General features: G+C 43.3%; 1 protein-coding gene across 1 annotated transcript in view; it reads right to left on the minus strand.

The window, feature by feature from the left end:
* The window catches only part of adgrg2a (adhesion G protein-coupled receptor G2a), a 19,662-nt gene extending 8,547 nt beyond the window's left edge, over positions 1-11,115 (minus strand). The window contains exons 1-19 of the mRNA XM_035526422.1: positions 10,896-11,115; positions 8,413-9,000; positions 6,103-6,165; positions 5,034-5,324; positions 4,608-4,658; positions 2,876-2,952; positions 2,654-2,779; positions 2,533-2,570; positions 2,297-2,424; positions 2,017-2,134; positions 1,820-1,881; positions 1,615-1,662; positions 1,466-1,533; positions 1,323-1,366; positions 1,179-1,221; positions 1,043-1,077; positions 796-923; positions 575-704; positions 1-244 (exon numbers count right to left, since the gene is read on the minus strand). The exon at positions 1-244 is cut by the window's left edge and continues 361 nt beyond it. Of these exons, the coding sequence (XP_035382315.1) occupies positions 1-244; positions 575-704; positions 796-923; positions 1,043-1,077; positions 1,179-1,221; positions 1,323-1,366; positions 1,466-1,533; positions 1,615-1,662; positions 1,820-1,881; positions 2,017-2,134; positions 2,297-2,424; positions 2,533-2,570; positions 2,654-2,779; positions 2,876-2,952; positions 4,608-4,658; positions 5,034-5,324; positions 6,103-6,165; positions 8,413-9,000; positions 10,896-11,115 (2,502 nt within the window). The remainder of the gene's footprint in view (positions 245-574; positions 705-795; positions 924-1,042; positions 1,078-1,178; positions 1,222-1,322; positions 1,367-1,465; positions 1,534-1,614; positions 1,663-1,819; positions 1,882-2,016; positions 2,135-2,296; positions 2,425-2,532; positions 2,571-2,653; positions 2,780-2,875; positions 2,953-4,607; positions 4,659-5,033; positions 5,325-6,102; positions 6,166-8,412; positions 9,001-10,895) is intronic.
* Between the last annotated feature and the right edge of the window lie 8,271 nt (positions 11,116-19,386).

Raw genomic sequence — 19,386 nt, forward strand, 5'->3', positions numbered from 1 at the left:
GGAAATGGGTGCTGTAACTGTCGTATTGAAAGGTTTTACTACAGGACTAAACGTGTCACTCCGTAGTGAGCTGCTATGCTCTGAAGGAGAGCTGGTGACCAGTGCTACGGTGGCCTGGCTGGGAGTAGCTGTCCTGGGTTCTGAATTATTGAAGGGTGTGGTTTGGTTTGGGTCAGGTCCAGTCGGGAAAGGCCAGGCAGTACAGATCTCATTTAGAAGCACAGATAACACCTGACCCTCGCCACTGTGGAAAGGCAAATTTTCACATTTACGGCGTTTAGCAAACGATCTTATCCAGAAGGACTTACAAAAGTGCTTTGTCATTTACTCATAGAACACATCCTAGTACTATACAGCAGGTTAGAGTTCAACATACCAATGAACTAGAATACTCTAGAAATACAGAGATCAATGCTGAATTTAATGTTCTTGAGAAATTATTTGGAAATATGGTGTGAAAATGAGTCAAAACATGAAAGATGTACAGTCATTTGGGGGTCATATTACCCCAGTATGACCCCGGTATGACCCCAGTAAATCAAGTGGTGCTTTAAGCATTGATGACAGCACTTACCATGTAAACTCTCTGAAATCCAGGAAATTTGAATGTTGGCAGATTTGTTGTGCACCAAGATCTGCCCTCACCCAAGTAAAGGTGGAGTTGAAGAGATCAGCCACAGAGATTTTGCGCGAACCACACAGAGCTGAGCAGAGTGCAGAAGAAAAATCACTGCTGTTGTGTGAGAAGCACTCACCCAGCTGACAGCTGTTTAACTGAGTTAGCTGAACACCCACCGATCCTAGTGAGGACACCATCATAAGAGACAGAGGACCTGGGGGAAAGCAGGGGTACCAGTGCCCTGCTCACAGTGCATGTATCCACGGGCTGATTCAACTGGAGAGCCACCATACAGTTGTACAGCCTAAAATACAGAGAGAGCGAGCGAGCGAGAGAGAGAGAAAGGGAGAAAGCCATTTCTGTTTTAGACTAGGAAGGCATACTCACATATGAGCATACATCCTGGAGAGGGTTAAAAGTTACCTGGTTCCGTTGCCATAACACTGTATGTGGACCCCCTATGCTCAAACAAACATAGGTTCTCAGAAATCATACAGAAGTAATGTGAAACAAATCAAAAACGTGCAAAGATTGATTATATAGTAGAGTTAATATTTACCTGATAGCAATTGAATACCGTGGAAATATTATTACATAGAGACCTATGTGGAGGGAAAATTACACATTACATCGATAGGATGTTCTAAAGTAATGTACACAAAGAACACACTGCATGTGTGTGTGCTGCGAGTGGGATACACACTCTGGAACGATGGTGGAATTACAGGGAGAATCCAGCTGTGTGATCTAGTGGGTGAAAACACAGAGCATAAAACCAGACAGCATTTCACATTCTGTGTCTGTCAGTCTGCCTTCATTTGCCATATACCATCATTATGTACTCACAATGTTCGTGATGTCTGAGAAAGTAGCATCAGGCTTGATGATGTTCAGGTTAAAGGCATAAAATGCTCCTAAAATGCACAGATGGAGTCAGAGCGATAAACCACACACGTTACAAGCATGCAGCCTGAAGTCCTCAAGGGGGCGCTTACCTGGGTCTTGACAGAAAGCGTCACAGTGACAGTACTGCTGCTCCTGACCTGAGACACAGGGATGTGGCGTGTTTAGAGTACTGTCCAACAACAGCATTAAGTCCAGCAACAGCATACGATCCAAGCTTTAATTCCTTGAATGGACACCGCTTCCCAGCATCCTTTAAGGTGAAGTGCGCTACGGGGGCTGGTGGTTAATACTCACCATTGCAGGACGGCACCGACCCGTCAGCCAGTCCTTGTGGGAGGAAACTCTTCTGATACGAGCTGGCAGAGAAAACAGTTCATTGACGGCAGGAGTTCTGCACTACTAGACCTAAAGTGCATTCCCGTCAGGTTCTTGTCTGAGCAGGAGGACGGGTATAAACGCAAGGAGGAATGCACGAGGAACCTGCATCATACCAGGTGATGTTGATGGGCGCCTCCGCAACGCACACGTCCTGGTACGGCACAGAAGAGTTGCAGTGCACAAAGCCATCTCCAGGGGGCAGCACCAGGTCATCTAGGCAGGGGTCCAGTCCTACAAAGACAAATCACGGAGCCGTGCAGGAGTGTGTACAGTCAGTGGCCCACTCAAGCCCAGCATGGTTGTGCGTGATTGGTAGATGATTTATTCATCAATTTTATTGACCCCATAAATAATTAATTAGAGACAGAGGTGGAAGGTCAGGTCTTTACGCACCCACTCTGCGCACGTTACCCAGCAGCTGGGCGGATAAGGAGTGGTCTCTGCTCTCCTGGAGGAGCTGACTGATGGAGCATGTGTCTGTCTCCTGGCTCCGCCCGACAAGCACGGTGCAGTTCGTCTTGCTGTGGTGGAGGGAGCAGCAGCTTAGCCTTGGTTAGCTTACTTAGCACTAAGAATCCTTGTCAGGTTTTATTAGTTCATAACGTTTGCTTTTTATGTTTGAGGCTTACGTGAAATCTTCCTTAACTTCGCAATCCACTTTTATGATCTGTAATTAACAAAAAAAAAGCATGTCAGGTTGTGTCTGTTTGCTTGTTTGTTCTGAATGTGCTCTGTGTCACCAACAGTTACCTGGGATTTGCCTGTGGAGTTATTTTGGCACGAGCCAGGAGCCGCTGATGTTCCAGAAGTCTCATTTGAATATGCGTCTGGCGTTGGTGTTTCACTGAGACCACACTCGCTGAACACATCTGAGAACTAACATTGACAGTCGCTGTAAACAGAGAGGGTACGCCAAGTGTATTCCTAAAAGAAAGAGGATACTTGAACAAATGACAGTGTTTCTGTACCGACCCAGGCTTGGACATCCTGCACGGTCTTCCTGTTTCCTGGCAACACCTCAACACTCACCACCATCCAGTAGTGGGATGCTACAGACATGATAGACAGACAGACAGACAGACAGACAGACAGACAGACAGACAGACTGACTGACTGACTGACTTACTGACTTACTGACTTACTTACTGACTTACTGACTGACTGACTTACTTACTTACTGACTTACTTACTGACTTACTGACTTACTGACTTACTGACTTACTGACTGACTTACTGACTTACTTACTGACTTACTGACTTACTTACTTACTGACTGACTTACTGACTTACTTACTGACTCACTGACTGACTTACTTACTTACTTACTTACTGACTTACTTACTTACTGACTTACTGACTTACTTACTGACTTACTTACTTACTTACTGACTTACTGACTTACTGACTTACTGACTTACTTACTGACTTACTTACTGACTTACTGACTTACTTACTTACTGGCTTACTTACTGACTTACTTACTGACTTACTTACTGACTTACTTACTGACTGACTGACTGACTTACTTACTGACTTACTTACTTACTGACTTACTTACTGACTTACTGACTTACTGACTTACTTACTGACTTACTTACTGACTTACTTACTGACTTACTGACTTACTTACTTACTGGCTTACTTACTGACTTACTGACTTACTTACTGACTTACTTACTGACTGACTGACTGACTTACTTACTGACTTACTTACTTACTGACTTACTTACTGACTTACTGACTTAATTACTTACTTAATTACTTACTTACTTACTGACTTACTGACTTACTTACTTACTGACTTACTGACTGACTTACTGACTTACTGACTTACTGACTTACTGACTTACTTACTTACTGACTTACTGACTTACTGACTTACTGACTTACTTACTTACTTACTTACTGACTGACTTACTGACTTACTTACTTACTGACTTACTTACTGACTTACTGACTTACTTACTGACTTACTGACTTACTGACTTACTTACTTACTGACTTACTTACTGACTTACTGACTGACTTACTGACTTACTGACTCACTGACTGACTTACTTACTGACTTACTGACTTACTTACTGACTTACTTACTGACTTACTTACTGACTTACTTACTTACTTACTTACTGACTTACTGACTTACTTACTGACTTACTTACTGACTTACTTACTTACTGACTTACTTACTGACTTACTTACTGACTTACTTACTGACTTACTGACTTACTTACTTACTGGCTTACTTACTGACTTACTGACTTACTTACTTACTTACTTACTTACTGACTTACTGACTTACTGACTTAATTACTTACTTAATTACTTACTTACTGACTTACTGACTTACTGACTTACTTACTGACTTACTGACTTACTTACTGACTTACTTACTGACTTACTTACTGACTTACTGACTTACTGACTTACTTACTGACTTACTGACTTACTTACTTACTGACTTACTTACTTACTTACTTACTTACTTACTGACTTACTTACTGACTTACTGACTTACTGACTTACTGACTTACTTACTTACTTACTGACTTACTTACTTACTTACTGACTTACTTACTTACTTACTTACTTACTTACTTACTGACTTGCTTACTTACTTACTTACTGACTTACTTACTTACTTACTTACTTACTTACTTAGCCTAGCAGTGACAGAATGAACACCAGGTGTCCCTTTGCTTACTTGTGCTGTCGCAGAACTGGGAAAAGTCACATTTCACCATCACCGCTGACTCTGGCAAACACAAAGAGAGATGGAAACCATTTACAAAGACAAACCCGTGTTTCTGTTTCTTGTTGGGAAGGTTCGTGCGACACATCCTTTGTAAACGTGCTTCTGTTTCCTTAATCAGTATTACAGTGTGCAGGCTGAACAAAAACACAGTTTTCAGGCTCCTCTTTTCCAATATCAGACTAAAACCAAGTCTAAAACTAAGTCAGCAAAGAGTCCAACAATACATTACTAGTAGTGCACTGTAGAGGCAGACAATGAGAAAGCGGATATCCGTTCCCTGCCTCTACACTGCTATTGTGGTAGAACAAAAAGACCCAGCCTAGTTTTTCCTGTCGAATTACAAGACACTGAGGGGGTTTTGTCTGACTGCTGTACCTGTGGATAAGGCACTAGATGCAACTGCCTGCAGGAATCCGGTGGCTTGGGCCAGCAAAGAGGAGGCTGGCTGCACGGCCCGAGAGTTTGCACCGCTGTGACTGGTTGGAGCTGAACTTGTTAGATCCGAGATTGTCACGGTGGACAACACTGGGGTGAAGGGGGGGGTGGAGGCAGTGGGTGGAGGGGTAGTTGTAGTGGGAGCCGCAGTTTCAGGTGCAGCAGGGGTAGGTGGAGAGGAAGATGTGCTGGGAGCTCTGCCATTGACAGTAGCAGCTGAGGTGGTATTGGCTAGATGATAAAAAAAAACAGAATTAGATTTTGTATATTGTGTCAGAAAGACAAGCCCAGTGCTGCTTGGTTAACAGTCACACTAACTACAGAAGGTTCGAGATCCTGCATAAATGTTACGTGAAGAGAACCACACGCGTGCACACTTACACACACACACACACACACACACACACACTCAGAGAGAGAGGCACAGACATGCACACAGATACACAAACACAAACACATGCAAATACACAGACAGAGACACACACACACACACACACACGCACACACACACACACAGAGAGAGATACTGACACAGCAAAATACACACAGAGACACAGACACACACAGAGTAAATAGTAGTAATGAGTAAGACTCATTTACTGGTATACTATCTAGGAGAGGAGCCGGGCTACAGAGAGTGTGTGTGTGTGTGTGTGTGTGTGTGTGTGTGTGTGTGTACCTGTGACTGGGAGACCACTTGTATTATTAGTCCCTGTAAGAGAATTACAAATTAAAGTTTGATCTTTATCATAATTCAAAGGTAGCACATCTTCCTATGAGAGGAGTATTTCACAGGTAACCAGTTTTACAGTTTTAACAACAGGCTGTGGGTGGATTAGCTGGTATTGCTGACAGTATTTAACTGGTGTAATTGTCACATATGCAAAAATACAAGCACAGTATTATGTTTCTAGAAGAATTATTTTACATAAAATGCAAACCCAAAGGTCTTTGTAAAACCCCAAACCACTCACACATACACACACGCTTTAGACGACACTGTACTCACCCTCTGTGCCGAGTGAGACGCTGGAGCGTTTGATCCGTGCGTGGACTAAGAGGTTGGGCATGTCTACAGGAAGCCAAGCACAGCGAGAACAAACCAAAATCAGATATCACCGCCATGGCCCACACATCCATTCTGAGAAGTGGATGAAACACTCAGATGAAAAGAACAAAAAAAATTAAAAATAATACTCCGAAGTCCAAAACGCATGGCAGAGAGAGAGAGAGAGAGAGAGAGAGAGAGAGAGAGAGACGGAAGCATGCACATGTCCTGCAGGCTGAGAGCGTCATCTAGGTTCTCTGAACTGTAACTGCTGCTATTACAAACCAAATCACTGTAAATTATATTTACACCCTACACACCTTAGTCAAACAGAATATGTTTTTATGGCATATTCTGGCATACCAGACTCTGCCCCCCTACGAGTCACGTGGTACGGCCCGCCACATGCTGGGGGATTCACATGTGTGTTTGTAACCACGCCCCCCGGGACTGCACACACCTGCACACACCTGCGTAGGGTTTCTGTTGAATGTTTGTCTATTTAAACCCCTGTCAGTGGTTGCACCCTGACGGTCATTGTCGCTACTTTGTGTAACTGTCGATATATGCAAACAACGTGGTTTGTGTCATCACTATTTCATGTGTATGTGTTAGTCGTCAAATGTTCAACGTGTTGTCATGTTCACCGTAGAGGTTGTATGTGAGTGTCACCTTTGTCATCTGTGTTTAATGCAAAAAGACGTCTGCAGCACTCGGGCCAGCAGTGTTGCAGGTCACATTCTGGAGTGTGGAGTAGGAGGTGAATTATAAGGCATCATCAAATGTATACATTTGAATAATAAATGTAGAACCAAACTTAGACACAAAAGGACAGAATACTTCAGTAGGGAGTGTGGGGTGAGTCATGGCTAAAAGTCCCATCCTGTTCAGCTATTATATAAATGGGTTAGCAGTGTTACTAGGACTCAATCTAAACAACATGGAAGTGTGCTGGAGCTGTTCTGTCAGAACCAGGCCCTGACAGTCAATGTGGACAAAACCAAACTAAATTTCCAGTAAAGAGGCAGGACTCAGGAAACCGGGCACCTGGCCTGGGAGCAACCATTACATTATGATTAGCTGGATGTCAGCACCTCAAGAAACTTTGATCTGGAGTGAACACATTAAAAGACAAAGCACCAAGACCTTTCTGTGTAATCAAAAAAAAAAAAATTCTACAAAATGGACATCGCAATTAAAATTTGGTGCAGCATTTTTGATAACGTTATTGTGCCTACTGCGCTGTATGGAAGTGAAGTATGGGTTTGACTTTCTAAACGTGGCTACACTAGATGGGACAAGCATCCCACAGAGTCCCTGCATGCAGAGATTTGCAGAAGTATACTAAAAGTTTTCATCGACTTTACACATTCATAAAAAGTTTGGCTGCAACCAGTCCGCTCTGTCAGCTGGACTGAGACTAACTTAACCGACCGACCCCTAACACACAGCAGTCTCATTCCAGCACTGTGAACCAAAGTCCAATCACAGTTAAAAGTATCAACCAAGGCAAAAGACACTCATCTGGAACATTGGGACGACGGTACCAATCCTCGGTCCAAATTACAGACCTGTCAGACCCTAATCGGAGAATACCGAATGAATCTATGTCAGACAGAGACAGGCTGACCAAGTACAGGCTCAGGGACCACAATCTGGCCGTAGAAATGTTCAGATGCAAGCCATCCTGGCTAGACAGAGAGAGGAGTGCGTGCCGAGTGTGTGTTAACTACCAGAGCAACACTTCCTCAACTTCACACAGATTCACAAAAGTTGCACAGTAAAATTGAGGGGAATACTGCCAAATTTTAAAATTCTTTCCCAGCTTTATATAGATTGTTAATAAAGATTATAGATTGTTTTGAAAAGAAAACACCTCTCTCTGCAAAATACGTGGCGATGTCACTGTCTGAGAGACACATTCTACACTAGTGCACTGCCCACACCTCTTATATAATATAATAATGTATATAATAATAATTTATGTCCTGTTTATATTACTGTTACTACTGATTTGGTTTGATCTAGTTTATTATAGTTTGCCACATAATAATACTTTAGTTATTTTTTGTTACTTATGAACATGGTCATCATCATCTAAGAACATTACAGTTATTTCCACAGAGCACAACCAGCTCCACAATCCTATCAGTAAAGTGACCTTAAATTTAATATTTTGTCTGCTTTGAGCCTGCCTTTCGCCCTGACCTGTTTCCATCTTAACTGTGATTGGCCCATGAGCCTGTCTGTCTAGCGGAGCTGCCCACTCACCGCACTGCAGCGTGTCGTCCCGCGCCATGGCCCGCGGCCGCGAGACGCTCCACAAGCGCGAGTCCCAGCCAGCCACTGTGCCATCCTCGCAGGGCGCGTGTGGCCTCACATCACCCCACATGCGGAACATGTACAGCTCCACGCCGGCCAGCCTGCCCCCGGGCGGGGCCTCCCATGGCGGCCAGCCCAGCAGCAGGTCCCCGCCGGCCGGCATCGCCCCGGCCATCACCGTGGTCTCCGTGGCGCCGATGCTGCCGTTCACCTCCAGGCTGAAGGAGTCGCGCAGGGAGTCGCACTGCAAACACAGGCGGTGCCAGGAAAGCAGAGACAAATGGACGCGGACGCGACGGCGCACGCCCAGGAACCAGACGTACAGCGCCCTGTCGTCGCCCTGCAGTGCCAGGTCATAGGACCACCAGCGCCGCGACGTGTAGCTGAAGGCCATCCACTCGCCCGGCGTGAGCACGCGCACGTCCACGCACACCGTCATCCGGGCGAGGACGGGGACGCGTACCCCGTCCCGCAGTGTCCAATGGTCCAGCCTGTCACGCATGACCGCTTTGGAATTAACCAGGAAGTGGCCATGGGCTGTGGAGCGATGGAATAAGGAAAGGGAGCAGGAGAGAGGGAGAGACAAAGAAAGAAGCAAGGCAGAGAACAAAGGAAAACAAAGAACAGGAGGTATGTGAGTGGAGAGGTAAAGTCTGGATACCATGACGACAGCGTGTTTCCTGATCTTGTGTCATCACACTCATCTTAAAGAGCAGTGGGCTGTGATAGCAGTGCAATAGAATCTGTTCTGGAATGTGTGTGTGTGTGTGTGTGTGTGTGTGTGTGTGTGTGTGTGTGTGTGTGTGTGTGTGTGTGTGTGTGTGTGTGTGTGTGTGTTAGTGGGTGGGCGTGTGTTTATCTGCGAGTTGTTACCATCATTGTGAAATATGGTTTTTCTTCCTGTACCAAATGAGTCACATCCAACACATGTACCATGCAGCGCACCTCACGCGTGTATTTTTGCATTCTTCATAGTCTCACCACAGCAGCTTGCTGGAAACGTCAAGCACCGTCTCCGTTACCAGAGAACCTCAGCTGGAATCTCCTACTGAAGCCCAGAAATTCCCAGAAGCTCCTGCTCTGAACCAGGCATTAAGAGCAACAGCTAATAGCAGGACCACTCACCACGGGCCGCTAATGCGCTTCCTGTCGCCTATAGGACGAATCAGGTGTCTCGCGATCAGAGCAAAGAGAACAGCTGCAGTCTGGTTCATCTGTAATTCCTCTGCCAGCTGCAGCATTCGATTTAGAATTGCATTCTTCTCAGTCCTCTTTTCTAACGCACTTGTGCTGGTGTCTTTTGGTAGTGACACTTGATACCTTTAAACCCCCAAACAGGCCAGCCCGGATCTGGTCTCTCTGAGAATTAAGTCAGCAGGAACTTACAGCTTAACAGGCATAATGTGTGTATATGTACAACTGTTCAGGAATGCCGCCACAGGTATAACCTGCAGCTGTTCTCCATGGCGTCATGAATCAGTTCTAAAACAGTTTCAGATTCTCACAGGACAAGAATTTAGCGCTAAAGCCAAAACCACCTGACTGCTGCCTTAGAGTGTCCAAGACTGACCTGGATGATATTAGTGGGAGATTTGGTCAGCATGCAGTTCAAGTATTGAATTATGCAGTCAAAAACAAACAAATAAACACACACACAGAGTGCCAGGGCCTGTGCAATTTAACTCTAACCGTGTGTTTGTCATCTGATCTGGGGTCAGTGTGGTACTGGTAGCTCACAGGATGGCTGAGGATTTAAACCAATGCTCATTAATTGGGCATTTAAAAAATGCTGGATCTAGACTTATCCCATCCACAGTTGCTGTACACGCGTCAGAGGATTCATCCTAGACTCTCCTCGTCCTGTAGTGACCAAGACCAATCCAATTACAGCAGACTGTTCCAGAAACTACGCTGTGTCTCTCGTCTCTTCCAGCTGGTCAGCCAGTGCACTACTTCTGTGGTGCCTGTTCTCCACAGACGCTCCTCGGCTGTGCATTCACTACATGTGAAAATGTGAAACTAACATACTGTGTATTTTACATAATGAATGCTTACAAGACGCTGATAAGTTCTGTGTAGTGCTGATTGCAGCTGAAAGTGCCCCGATCGTTCTATTGACCTCCCAGAAGTCCTTGCAAACATTCCCTGAAGCCTGTCCATGGTCAACTCTGCCATTAGCTCACCCTTAGAGTCCGACAGGTGCTTCCTCCTTCATAATATTGTTCCACTTACAGTTTAAAGGCATTCACGTTTTGGGCATTTAGCTGACGTGTTTAGCCAAAGCGCCTCACAGTTACAACTGAAAACAACTTGAGTACTTGAAGGTTAAGGGTCTTGCTCAGGTGGCAACTTGGCAGTTGAACTTAAACTTGAACTGGCAACCTTCCAATTGCTAGTACCTCAGTCACTGAGTCACCACTCCCCACCTTTACGTGCTTTACTGACGCTAAAGAAGAGTGCTGATACCATTAACCCTCCCAGTACGGAGCGCAGCTTGTCTCCAGCTCCGCCTGCAGAGCCTCGCTGCCTGTAGACGGCTGCCTCCATCTCTGCCTCGTCCGTACACCACACCACCCTTCCCTGGAAGCACTGGGCGCTGTAGCCATGGCCCGCTGAAGAACTGAGGGGATTTTCAGATGCTATTGTTACCATGGTAACATGACACCTGGGTCTGTGTGCATAAAGGGTGCAGGCTTGATTTGCAGGGCTGGCTGATTTGTGAAGTTGCGGGGACGATGTCTCTGACCCAGAAACATGTTCCACCGTTCCCAGGTGTCCTCGGTGCGAGGATCTCCAGAGGCAGCGTTACGGCTAGATGCTTACATGAGTTACATGGACATGGACAAAATGGTTCCACTTTCCTTAATCTGTTTCTACTTTCTTCTTTCTTTCTGTGTTCTGGTAAGTTCTTTTCCATGCGCATCACACAATGTTGCGTATATTGTGTTTAGTAAAATGTTGGCGATAACACTTAATATTAAGCACCTATTAATATATTGACCAATTCTGAACCTTCTGATCCCTTCTTTATTAACGATTAAGTACATGCAAACTTGGTGTTTAGTTACATTTAGTTTCATAATTACTTATTACTAATTTACATATTACTTATTATTTATTAACCACCTAAGCATTAATTTACAGAACCATTAACATGAATCTACTGTTATAGTGAGATGTAATTAATGGACAAATACTACAGTAACATTCAATTACTTACTGCCAAATAAATTAACTTACATACTGCTAAATTATTTCAATTACATATTGCTAAAAATTAAGTGTTTAAGTATTAAATAATGAATTTCTTTGCAGAGTGTTAATGAGCTGGGCGATATTATGAGCATAAGAATTCTAATTGTTTAGTGTTGCCGTGATGCACCAGGCACTCTGCCCAGATGACACACCCACACAGACACACGTATACGCGCACACACACACACACACACACACACACACACACACACACACTGTACCTTTCCCACTCCCAATCACCTGATTACCAACACGAGCAACTATGCCTTACTCTCCCTGAGTTTCCAGTGAACGGTGATGTGGTGTGAAGACACGTCCTCTTGCGTGCCAAGACATTGTATCGAGTGTATGCTACTGATCCTACAGTGACTCCACACCTCCAGTCTCACTGCCAGAGTTGTTCTCATGTTTGTGTTCTTTAGTCAGGTCACTGCTACGCTCTTCTGTTCGTGCTTCATTCCAAAATAGATAACAAAGTCACTTCTTATCTGCATTCGTGTCTCTGCTGATGTCGCAGGTGTGAACCTTGAACCCGGGTCATTGTTGGAGTCCAGTAGAAGTAACTCTAAATATCTCTGAAACTGTGTATTATCATTTAACATACATATCCAAAATAAGATTAAAACGCAATAAGATCACAAAAACTACTACATGTTTACCTTTAGATTAGACAGATGATGTGCGTTACTCCCTGGTCTCACTTCTGTCTCTCTAAGTAGGCTAAGCTTTATCTGGTTCACAGTGATGATGATGATGATGGTGTAGATGAAGATTAGTATTAGTATTACTTGCAAGTGTACTTACTCCTTCTAATGCCACAGCTTTACCATTTTGTGTTCGCTTTGTGTTCGTACCGTGATGCATGAGAAGAAAGAGAATCCAGAAGAAGAGTAGATGTCGGAAGTGCTGATCCATCTTCGACCGTTGGCCAGTCTGGCGCTCACACTGATGGTGCAGCATCCTTCTGCAAGAGGGCAATTCTCATTTTTAATTTCTTCTCTTTATTCAACAATGGCTCTATAGCGTTCCATGCAGTATTAAACTCAGTTGCAGTACTTCCATGAATTGTTCCAAATTTGCAAAGCAGTTCTGCGCTACACTTGTGGGATGAAAACTGTGCAGGACACACACCAGCTCTGTGTGGCCAGACGCCCAGGTCACGTGTAGGTGCGATGGTAGAGATATGGCCGAGCAGGGTTTAAATCAGCAGGAGAGAAATGCACCTCCTTGCATTAATGAGGAATATGTCAAGGTGGCTGGTGATTATGCAAAGATTTGGGTCTCTGGGTAATCCACTGCTGTACCTGTCTCCACTGAGATCTCTCTCTCACTCTCTCTCACTCTCTTTTGGTGACACTCTCTTGACTGAACAGCAGAAATTATATTATTGTTCCAAATGTCAAATAAACAAATAAATAAATAAATCGCTTACAAGCGATTTATCCAGTGGTCAGGTGTGGAATAGACACCTCGGAGGGAATATGAAGGAAAAAGTCTTGTTTTATGGTTGCTACAGTAGGCCATGTTGTGAAAAACCAGGAAAACCTCTATAGTGTGACAAACAGAAACGGCCTCAAGCCGTTTTCAGCATTTTATCAGCCTGTAGGGAATACTGTGGGAATACTGTAGACATTCCTTCATTTCCCTGCTCTATTAGGGCTTCAGCGTTCCAATACCTGTTATAAAATATGATTTATTTTAGGGTTTTGTCATAAACATTCTGGGATTAGGATTAGGTTAAAAGTTTTACTTTTGTTACTGTTTTATAAATAAAACACATTTCAAGCTTCAGTCTTCACAAAGTAATAACATATTGACTTACAGGAAGTTCCTTTCAAACGCTTTGCTGTGTTCTCCCATCTGACACAAATCTTTTGTGTAACTATTGTAGTCACACTAAACAGTAAAGTAGCTGTGGTCAGGAAACATCAACTAGAAAAACACACTGTCTGATGCACGTTTTGCTGTGCAAACATTAGCAAGCATCAGTGGAAGAAAAAGATTTTTAAAATGGTAATTTTTCCAAAAATACAAATACTTGATGACATGAATATTCCAATAGCAAATACTAGAGAACATGAACAGAAGTTCAATGTCTGATGCCCCTTAAGTCATATTAATGTATATTTACACTGCCTGGCCAAAAAAAAAAAAAAAGGTCACACACTCTAATATTTCGTTGGACCACCTTTAGCTTTTGATTATGATCATGCATTAGCTGTGGCATCGTTTCCACAAGCTTCTGCAATGTCACAACATTTATTTCTGTCCAGAGTTGCATTAATTTTTCCCCAAGATCTTGTATTGGCACCTTATAAAGAAAGGTGTACCTTATTAAGACAGATGCGCCATATAAAGACAGGTGTACCTTATTAAGACAGGCATTCCTGATCAAATCGGGCATGCGGCCGATTGAACGCTGACGCACAGACCACGTTACTGCCTGTTGTTATCGTTATCGTTATTTTTAGATAGTGAGCAGGCTGGACTGGAATTGCGAGTGCGTTGTTTGAGAGAAATATGTTGAACTGGTACACCAGGATTATTTAAGTGGCTAACTGTGTGAAGACACTCTGGAGTGAACGAAGACCAAGAGAAACACGCATCATTACAGTCCGAGCCTAGAGAAGAATGTGAGCCCTAACATTATTCCTTCAGGCGGCCACTGCGCAAATATGTTCAGGTTGCTTTTCTCCCACGCTTCAGGAGGAATGTGGAGCCATTACAATTTGGCTGTTTCGACGAACATTCTGATTCATTTCCATCGATAACTGATCTGCAGTTAGATTATCTATCTCACGTCCCAAGACATACTTCGAGGCACGAAAAAATGCATCTTTGCGGGTATTTCAGATATAATAACAGGATTGCGCAAGATCAGTGAAATAGGACTGAATACCTGACATTATTCGTCAGCAAGATCTCGAATTCAAATTATTTCTGTTTAATAATTGTTTATTCATAAATTAAACTTGTAGCCTTTGTTTGTTTTACTTAAGATGTGTCCCTTTAAGAAATAAACGTAGATTTTGAATTAATTTAAGATATGGAAGGACGAACATATGTTAAACACCATTTACACGCTTTAATTAGTTGTTTTTGCACATAATTCGGGGCACAATTTCAGAGATTATGTTGAAAAATGATATATAGATGAGAAACATATTTTCTGCGTTAGCAATTTGCATTTGTAAAAGCGTTGAACTCAGAAACACCGTGAACTCAGCCGTTTCACACAGCAGAGACAGAAAAGTGCAGACAATCCGTACCTGGAGCCGCGAGCGCATCCTACAACGGGAGCACCGTCGGCACGCTCCTCGCCGCGCGGGGCCCACACACCCGCATAATCGGCCCGGACACTTCGCTCCACTTCGGAACAATATCCACTAGCCGTCTTCACACTTTGAAAACTAAAATCTCAGACCTCTCACACGTAAAACTCTGCAGAGTGAAAGTTGAAACTTGACTCAGAGCAGTAGCTATGACACTGGCACTGCTGTTATTGTGCTGGAGATATCAAACACACGAGAAGATGACACACCCTTCCTACAGGCTAAATTTCACCTGATGGTGTCCCTCGGCAAAAGTAACAAGAATGCTCCCAATACGTAAATACATAGATCAGGTTAAACTAGACCTAGATCTAGAGCCGCTTCACCCATCCTGTAATAACATACTGTTTGCAGTGATTAAGATTTTGATGTAGATTAGAAATGTGGATCTTTCTCACTGGTTTCACTAGTTTTTGGTCGTGCTACCCGAGTACAGTACATGATCTCAATGTGTACTGTACTGTCCCCACTACTGGCTACCACTGCTGCTCAGGCTCGCCGCGGTTATAGCGCGGAGCTGGGAAGTTGCTAGGACGTGTCATGATGAGATTAAGGGGTTTGTGTGGCATCTGGTCCTTTTACCAGCACTGGGGACCAGGATACGAAGCCAGGCATGTCCTGCCCCCAGCTTTGGAAAACAAAAACAAATCCTTCACTACAATAAAGGCAGAAATAACCCAGTGTAACATCTGATAACAAGCTTTTAAAATGCTCTTGAGGCACAGTATTAAAATGCTTGTACTTAATTAAATATCAAAAGTAAAAATATATAAAATTAAATTAACATTCTGATGTGAATTTTATGTAAGTGCTTCACCTTAATTCTACCTATTTATGAAAAACATTGATAGATTCATACACTGAAACAAACTATACACACTTTATGAACTCACTAAAGTAGCTAGTTGTGGAGAAATGTCTGTTTTAACTGTAGTTTAAAGGTTAAACATTTCTACAATTATTAACCGGTAATTAACCATCATTAACCAAAAATTGTACTGAAGTACATCAATCCATAACATTTCAGATAAGTTATTGATCCAAATGGTATTTAAGTAAGTGTGTGTGTGTGTGTGTGTGTGTGTGTGTGTGTGTGTGTGTGTGTGTGTGGATACTCTGGGACAGAAGCTGGTTCTTCAGGACACAACAGAGACTATTTCTTTGGCGTCAGTTTCCCTGGTGGTGACAAAAATCGATGGGACCAACTTTCCTGGAATGTCCTTCTCAATGATGGATAATCCTAACCTAGCGGTGCGGTAGCTCCTTGATTCTTCCGAAACACACTCAGTCTTTAATATCAGTTCAACTACAGACAGTCTATGAGGATTAATCTTCACACCCCACATTCTCAAGAGAGCTGGTTAGGATGTATATGCGTGCGTGCATATGTGTGTACGTATGTGTGTTTGTGGCTGTATGTGTGTGTGTGTGTGTGCGTGTGCGTGCGTGCGGGTGGGTGAGTGTATGTGTGTGTGCGTGCATGTGGGTGGGTATGTGTGTGTGTATACATGCACACGTTAGAGTGTGTGTGTGAGTGTGTGTGCGTGCGTGCGTGTGGGTATGTGTGTGTGTATACATGCACACGTTAGAGTGCGTGTGTGAGTGTGTGTGTGCATTATTAGTCAACCTGTTGGTGTGCCAGTTACGTTATTTCTCCTCTCCACTGTGGACTCACAGCTCCTGAGGTGGAGTTCTGCTGCTCCTGTTACCTCCTTATTTATCCACCATCATTTCTGCTTTTACAGATGACCAGCGAGTCAGTCTTCCTGGAACGTTCCAGAATGACCCCAGAGGCTGCGGGGTTTCAGCACGCGCCGTGTTTTCTGCTCTGGGATCAGCACTCACGTCCAGATTCGTTCCAAGTAGGGCACTTTCAAAATGAGACTTCCGGTTCTGAGGCCACAGCCCGTGAGCCAGGTTGATAAAGCACTTGGTTTACACCTGGTTAATGCGAGGAGGATTTGAGATTTTGGTGCTGGGTGTTCCACGGTGTATTCCAGCCTCACCTCCTCTGTGTGTGTGAGAGGTTTTCAGTGAACAGGCAGTGTTGCACTGCAGACTGTGTGACAGAAGCTATTAGCATTCAAGACATGGCACAGTTGAATCTAAGGTGCAGACCCATCAGAATAGACAGATTGTGAAGGGGTGCCTCTCTCCGGCCTGAACGCATTCACACCTGTGTGAGTGTGTTGGCCACTGGAATCTCAAGCAAGCACACTATAAACAACATTACTGTTTGACACCTTTTGTCATCCATATGACATTTTGGCCTTGGAGCATCTCCTCGGGACATCCAGGTTTCTGAAATTTGCTTTGATGTCACTGGTATAAATGCAGAAAAACACCATTTACACCACAAACACCATTTACATCATAAACACCATTTACACCACAAACACCATTTACACCATAAACACCATTTACACCACAAACACCATTTACACCTAAAACCCTATTTCACTGCAAAACTTGTAAAGGCCATTTCCACAAAGAATATATTTGAATACTGTATGCGTGTGTGCATGTGAGATATATAGTATATATATATAACCTGTCATGTGAATGAAGCAAAACTGAAAAAAGCAACTGGAGCGAGAGTGAGAATGTAAGTGTGTTCTTGAACTGGTGCATGACCACCTGCACTGTTGGATGTACGTAGTATGAATTCAGGGTCATTTCCATGGATAAATGGCCATATTAAACTTACCCTCGGTTTCTGATATTTATTTCATTTTTTAAAATATTTATTTTATTGTCAATGACGGCTTGGACCAACTTAAATTGTAGTTTTGCCAACATAGACTTTGACCTGAACTGCTGATAAAACAAATGTGAAATTGAGAGAATAAACGAGAGAGAATGAGAGACGGGAGAAAGAGGAGCGGGAAAGAGAAAAATATTGTATTGGGATTAAAAAAAATGATGCATTTTAAAAGACACAAGGATGTCATGTTTACCTTTAATGCTTCGCACTGGATCCTTCTTCATCCATGTAACATACGTTATATTTGCTTGTCTCCAGTTGTCTGTGATGGTGATATTTCTAAATGACTAAATAAGTTTGATAATCCAAACACATGCTCTAATGAGGATTCACCTTGGCCTTGTGTGCACAGTCATGTGACCTGCTAGGTTTTGCATATTCACGCAGTGTGCTACGATTTGCATATTTAAGGATGTGTGGTGTTTTCACACTGACCTTGGTCTAATATCACGAAGCCATGCATGACCATTCGTGGTCACAGGCTGATGTTACATTAGGTTAGTGTGAGGTCATGGTTAGTGTTGGGTTAGGGTTATACTGGGAAGCATATTTGGAATATTATAAGCATATTTGGTATTAAGGCTCTGAAATGTGTAATTTCTTATTGCCCAGTGTGATGTAGCCTAAGCATTATTGGGAAATAAGTATACATATAGCTGGATTTTCTCTCTCTCTCTCACACACACACACACACACACACACACACTTTGCATTTCAGTGTAGTGTTTATGAAATGGAGCCTTTCATCATGCTAATGGAAGTGTAGGCTTAGTGAAGTTCTCAACAGGAAGTATCTCTTGGTAATAGGCAGCCTCAGTGCGCAGAGTCTGGTGTGTCATGCCTTCTCACGCTTTATGAGCAGATCAAATGTGCCTTCAGTCAGAACGCATGCGCTTTTATCATCAACTGCCTGCGCATTTTAGGAGAAGCACCTGAACATGTAACGTCTGGCAAGATTTGCCCGTCATCTGTTCACATGGAGGAGTCTGATGGAAAGCAATGACAACCACAAGATGGCAGTGTGGAGCAATACTGGCTCCCAAATCAATGCTCATATTGACTCATCGGAGGAAGGAACCTGTGTGTAAACAAAACTGAGTATGTGCCACAACAAAAATGACTCGGCTAAATGCAAGAGAACGCGTTCTATTTTTGCTTTATTAATTTGGAATTCATACAAACAGATAGAAAACCAACAATTCCCTCCGAAAGGGAAATTTAGTGTGTTTTTAGCATGATCTGTGCATGCGTGTGTGTGTGCGCGCTGTTCAGTAATCCCACTGTATTTTGACATCTTTAAATGGTGTGTGGTGCCTATACTGCTTCACTGTACATCTTATATCTCGATGACCAGAATGGCGTGTTCCAAGCCTGAGTGTGTTTCATAGAGGTATGCTATGGAGGTGCATCAGTTTGCTATTCAGTGGCCGAGATTAACAGATTTCACAGACAGACAGTGGGAGCGATTTTGCAATGAGGTGAAGACGATACATCAGATTCTCTCATCCAGCACATCAGAGAATTGACACATGAAATGGATTTCTAAAAGGAAAATTTTTAAAACAAGAATTA

The sequence above is a fragment of the Electrophorus electricus genome, chromosome 5 (genome assembly GCF_013358815.1).
Source record: "Electrophorus electricus isolate fEleEle1 chromosome 5, fEleEle1.pri, whole genome shotgun sequence".
Taxonomy (NCBI): Eukaryota; Metazoa; Chordata; class Actinopteri; order Gymnotiformes; family Gymnotidae; genus Electrophorus; species Electrophorus electricus.